Raw genomic sequence first — 6544 nt, forward strand, 5'->3', positions numbered from 1 at the left:
GTGTAAAACCATAACACGATAGTTGTACCCCGACCCGCACGTCATAGGGCACTGCAAGCAGAGACAGTGTAAGCTATAACACGATAGTTGTACCCCACCCCGCACGTCACAGGGCACTGCAACAAGCTATAACAGATAGTTGTAACCCCGCACGTACAGGGCACTGCAACAGAGACAGTGTAAGCCTATAACACCATAGTTGTACCCCTCCCCGCACGTCACTGTAACAGAGACAGTGTAAACCTATAACACGATAGTTGTACCCCACCCCGCACGTCACAGGGAACTGCAACAGAGACAGTGTAAACCATAACACGATAGTTGTACTCCACCCCGCACGTCACTGTAACAGAGACAGTGTAAACCATAACACGATACCACCCCACACATCACTGTAACAGAGACAGTGTAAACTATAACACGATACCACCCCACACATCACTACAATAGATAGTGCCAACAACAGCTAGATAGTTGTACCCCACCCCGCACGTCACAGGGCACTGCAACAGAGACAGTGTAAACCTATAACACGATAGTTGTACCCCACCACGTACGTCACAGGGCACTGCAACAGAGACAGTGTAAACCTATAACACGATAGTTGTAACCCACCCCGCACGTCACAGGGAACTGCAACAGAAACAGTGTAAACCTATAACACGATAGTTGTACCCTACCCCGCACGTCACAGGGCACTGCAACAGAGACAGTGTAAACCTATAACACGATAGTTGTACCCCACCCCGCACGTCACAGGGAACTGCAACAGAGACAGGGTAAACCATAACCCGATAGTTGTACCCCACCCCGCACGTCACTGTAACAGAGACAGTGTAAACCATAACACGATACCGACCCACACATCACTGTAACAGAGACAGTGTAAACTATAACACGATACCACCCCACACATCAGTACAATAGATAGTGCCAACAACAGCTAGATAGTTGTACCCTACCCCACACATCAGTAACAGAGACAGTGTACACATCAGATACAACTGTAGACAGTGCAAACTATAACACGATACCACCCCACACATCAGTACAATAGATAGTGCCAACAACAGCTCGATAGTTGTACCCTACCCCACACATCAGTACAATAGATAGTGCCAACAACAGCTAGATAGTTGTACCCCAACCCACACATCAGTACAATAGATAGTGCCAACAACAGCTAGATAGTTGTACCCCACCCCACACATCAGTACAATAGATAGTTCCAACAACAGCTAGATAGTTGTACCCCACCCCACACATCAGTACAATAGATAGTGCCAACAACAGCTAGATAGTTGTACCCCACCCCACACATCAGTACAATAGATAGTTCCAACAACAGCTAGATAGTTGTACCCCCACCCCACACATCAGTACAATAGATAGTTCCAACAACAGCTAGATAGTTGTACCCCCACCCCACACATCAGTACAATAGATAGTGCCAACAACAGCTAGATAGTTGTACCCTACCCCACACATCATGTACCCCACCTTATATGTCGCTGGCACTTCAACAGACAGACTAGCTTGAACATGTTGGTTTAAACGAACTCCCCTATACACAGACCCAGTTTTCATTGTTATGATGTGAAGAAGTTCTCACCGGAGACCAGATTCCCGTCAGCCAGAGAACCTGCTTCTTGGCGCTGGAGCAGGCCCTCAGGGTACACTTGACTGACACGTCCTTGGGGCGGAGTGACTTCCGACACAGACTGTCGGCCACTACCTCGTAAGTGTGGGTGTCCTTACACTTGGATACCATCTTCTGGTGTCCTGTCTAGACAAACACAGGTAGTGTATCCGGCTGGTGTGATGGAGGAACACAACATGCAGCATCAGGCTACAACATTTAGACCAACTGCATTCTGGTCAGAGGAAAGAAAGGCTCTGTTTGTATGAAGATGTTGTCTGCGATCATATTTATATCAACTAAATTAGAGTTGAGTAATCATTTAAACTGAGCGTGTAGGCGTTTTCCCACATAACGTTATGTTCTAAATTAAAATGAAATATACGATGACTCTATGAAAGAATGATACTATACATTTGACACAAATATTTGCATGTTGCTCCAAATATCATTGTTATATCTAATAGCCGTGATCAGTATGACAGATGACAGTTTACCTACACCACACGTCACAGAGCAAGGCACCCAGTTCACCTCCCACTGGTAGCTGGGCTTGTTTCCTTGTGAACCCTGCTTGCAGCTTGTCCCGTCACCGTCACACACACCGCAGACATCTGCCACGGCCCCCGACCCAGCTATGTCGTCACAGCCAACATCCTGTAGGTCAATACAATCAATCAGAGCACTGTTTGGGGGATAAGAATCTCTTCAGACTTGTATTTTGTTTCAGTTTTCAATGTCCGTATTTGATGTAAATATATCCGGAAATCAAATACTTAATAAAAAAACCCCACAAATTCGAAAACATATTGTTTATCGAAATAGTAAAACACAAATATATACGAAGTCGTTTTCAAATGAATTTTCCGGGCACAGAAACCTCAACAAACCGGGCAAGTGTGAACACATATGGTGTGTATCTCCTATTTATATAAAGGCTGATCCAGCAGAGATGACTTCATGATACACTTACCAGACATTTACCAGCTATGCAGATGCTGTTGTTGCCACAACTTGTCCCGTCGCCAACGGTGTCCTTGAACTTGACAGTGACCTTGTCTTTACTGCCGTTACTCCTACAGATAAGGGCGCAGGGTGATTGTGGTTTGCCAACCGGAATCCATGAATGCAGGGAGCCGTGGAATGGAATCTTGTTGTAGCTACGGCATTGTTCCTCTCTACGGGTGGACCCGTCCTTCAGACACTTCTAAAATATATGAATGGAAACATTGTGGGTGGTCGTTCTTTATGTCGGGGATACGAATATCCACAGTCCCCATAGTTCACTGACCCGCCGCCAACTCACCTGTCGATTACAGACCCTGTATTTTACGGACGTGTTGCAGACGCTCCCCACCTCACACCCACTCTTGCTGAGCCCACCTCCACACTGTCGACTGCAGGGGGCTCCAAACATCCTTGGCCTCGGTTAGAACAAGCAGCTGTAAAGGAAAGGTGTGTCTGTATCAACCTGCTGCACTTGCTTAAGGACGTAGGTAACAGACAGTGACATAATACGTGACATACAGGTGTGTATGTATCAACCTGCTACACTTACCTTTAATTAAGGATGTAGGTAATAGACAGGGACAGACTGCGTTACATACAAACCTGGTTTATGATTATGTTCACCTGAAAATAATTGTTTCCGAGTGAAACTAACAGAACTCGGCAAATATAATTGGAAGCAGTCATAAAATATGCACACAGTCATATGAACGGAAACGCGCCAAGTTTGTGGTGTTGACTGTCAGTAGATTCCCAGCTTCAGTTCCAGCTGCTGGAAGTTTCACCACGTTACGGGCACTTAACGAGTTGATTAACTGAATCAGTTACTTCTGTTTTTTATAGATCTCGTTTAAGCAAGCTAAGCATTATGTATGTTAAACTCTTCAACATAAGTAGCAGGACATGTATCTAGTGTTAATATTCGTTTTATAATGTAATTTACAATTGTTTCCACCAGAGGCACGTTGTTCAACAGGCAAATATACATCTCATCAACAGCTTCAGTACATCTTATGTAAACTGGCGAACAAAAGAAACTACACACCTGATGTTTGGGGATTATTTTCAAATGAAAAATGATGCTTTTGGTGCATTACACGTTCATTTTATGCGGAAACAGTATACAACATAGTCTACTGAAATTGTTATGTCCATTTTTTCAGCAGCGAACGAGCCATTACCAGAACGTTGGGCTGTACAAGGCCGGCTATTATCAGACTAATGAGACGCGTTCATCAGGCTGGCCAGACATCTGACAATCCCAGAGCTGGAGGACCGAGAGTGACCACCCAGTAACATGACCTGCGCATTCTCCATCTGCGTAACCGGAATCTGTCAGTCACGTCGACGTCAACAGCGTCAACAGCACTGTGTCACCGCATCAGCATGGACAGGGTGATGAGACGACTGCGTGCTGTCGGCGTCCGAGCCTGTCGACCATTTCATCGCGCGTCGTGAACCTGTCAACATCGACTGAATCGTCTACGTTGAATCGTCGCTGGAAACGCTGCATTTAGATACGATGTCCGTGGTGTTTTGACGTGTACACAATGTTTGAGGCTTGTATGTCTCAAACAAAAGACTTAAAACACTTTCTAAGTGATGTTCGGAAAATGTATCCAAAAAGCACCAGGTGGGTACTTTCTTTTGTACGTCAGTTTACATGACATAACTCAGGACGCCGTATTTGATTGCAGTGCCAAAATATACGTTACCCATAGATGCATGCTATCAGTCTGTCGATACCCAGCGTGTGTTGTACATGGTACATGATCCTTTCTGTCCTGCCCCGACGAAATTTAACCTACTATGGGAGTGAGGAGTGGGGCGGTGGATGGGGAAAAGATGGTGCCAGGAACCAAATGCAAATGGTAGCAAAAGTTGAGAGAGGACGGCGAACGGACTTGGTTTCTTTTCAGTGGTTGCAGAAGGTGTAGGAAATACCCAATTGCATTGCTGGTTTCTTTCCGCATGTACACCACAGCATAGAGAAACCATTGTATTCACCCAAAAATACATTCCTCTCTGATGAGTGGAGCGAATGACAAATACACGACCAACCTGTTCCAGATGGTTACTGTTCTTGGATAAAGGAATATACGGCTGTAATCTGGCGTGCGAGTCACTACGGTTTGTCTTTCTGCATGTCGCCACCTATGGCCACCCCTTCAGAATTTGGCCGGCATGAAAGTCCATGTTGAAGTGTGGAAATAATCCCTAGCGAGACTGCGAGTGACACGAACTAAGGGGAAGCAGACATTAACACCTTTGTACTGCTACCAGCGGTTACCAAGTAAACAACAACGCATCTACCAATGCCCAGTTTTACTACACCGATGTCGACAGTGTCTGATGCGTCTGTAATAGGTCGGTGAAACCACTCATTGTCATCCCATTGTTCTCAGGTGAGCATACGTTTTTCTCAGGCCCAGTGAAACTAGGAATGATTGCGTTACAAGCCCCTGTGAGACAGATGACATTATACCATATGGCCTGGACAGATTATACCTTAGTGTCGCAGATTTCTACTGAATGGTCTTATACACACAAGATAATACCTTTGTATCTACAGCTTATAAATCACAAATGATAATAGGTCGATGCAGGGCTGTGCTGTCTGTGTTGGCACGGGACTTGTTGCTGATCGTGGAAAGTGAGTAAACTTCCCTAACGGCAAACATGTGCAGTTGGCGCCAATACAAGCCTTTGTAAGCCTTCAATCAGTTGGCTGATGGTAACACATCCAGTGTCTACCAGCGTCTAATTATGTACACACCGCAGCGTGAGAAACACAGTCCTCCGCTATCAAGGTGTTTTGTGTTTGCTTTAACGTATGCTGTCTGTGACCACTCCGAACTGACAAGTCGACCTTCTCCACTGCCACACGTTCCTGCGGCAGCACCATACAACACAAATGTCACGCAAAACTAGACACAGATGATCAGTGAAAACCAACAATGTCCAAATTGTGGCAAGAGTGTCCTTGGAAACCAGCCCTTGACACACTGATCCATGGAGTTCTGGGCTATGTCCCGCACTCTCCCCAGACAGAGGCACTCGCCCCATAGGAGATGGGGTGTGTACTGGGAAGTGGGCTATTCTTTGAACACAACTAAACAGTACCAGAACAATACCAAAAAAATACCATACGCATTCTGTCTGATTCTAAAGAAATGGAGATACGTTTCATGGCTGAAGCCACAGCCAATGTTTTCATTATATATACAAAGGCGCGAGTCCCACACTCATATCCCTTCTCCCCGGACACACGTACACAAAAGATGTATATGTTGCAGTGTCAGAGATTTTTGCTTTATGAACTCTTGGTTATGTCTGCACAGATAATTTAACACTGAAAGTTGCTTTTTCTTTTTTGTGGAACTTTCGACCGCCTCCCTGGCCGAATGGATTGAAGTGGGCCCTCCGAGTAGAACAAAACAAGCTCTGGTCGCCCAGAAGAAGCCAGTTCACTGCCTGAGCGTCTCAGCAATATGGGGATAAAACAAGGACTGGTCGCCCAGAAGAAGCCAGTACACTGCCTGAGCGTCTCAGCAATATGGGGATAAAACAAGGACTGGTCGCCCAGAAGAAGCCAGTTCACTGCCTGAGCGCAGCAGGATAAAACAAGGACTGGTCGCCCAGAAGAAGCCAGTACACGAGCTCTCAGCAACATGAGGATAAAACAAGGTCTGGTCGCCCAGAAGAAGCCAGTACACAGCCTGAGCGTCTCAGCAATATGGGGATAAAACAAGGACTGGTCGCCCAGAAGAAGCCAGTACACAGCCTGAGCGTCTCAGCAATATGGGGATAAAACAATGACTGGTCGCCCAGAAGAAGCCAGTACACAGCCTGAGCGACTCAGCAATATGGGGATAAAACAATGACTGGTCGCCCAGA

At 45.9% G+C, this 6544-nt stretch overlaps 1 protein-coding gene across 1 annotated transcript in view; it reads right to left on the reverse strand.

Moving 5' to 3' along the window:
- The window catches only part of LOC124262377 (protein madd-4-like), a 44477-nt gene extending 38225 nt beyond the window's left edge, over positions 1–6252 (reverse strand). Inside the window, exons 1-4 of the mRNA XM_046696859.1 lie at positions 2946–6252; positions 2613–2846; positions 2141–2296; positions 1613–1786 (exon numbers count right to left, since the gene is read on the reverse strand). Of these exons, the coding sequence (XP_046552815.1) occupies positions 1613–1786; positions 2141–2296; positions 2613–2846; positions 2946–3056 (675 nt within the window). The 5' untranslated portion in view covers positions 3057–6252. The remainder of the gene's footprint in view (positions 1–1612; positions 1787–2140; positions 2297–2612; positions 2847–2945) is intronic.
- Between the last annotated feature and the right edge of the window lie 292 nt (positions 6253–6544).

Source organism: Haliotis rubra, unplaced genomic scaffold, assembly GCF_003918875.1.
Source record: "Haliotis rubra isolate DU_JTF1 unplaced genomic scaffold, ASM391887v1 Scf833, whole genome shotgun sequence".
NCBI lineage: Eukaryota > Metazoa > Mollusca > Gastropoda > Lepetellida > Haliotidae > Haliotis > Haliotis rubra.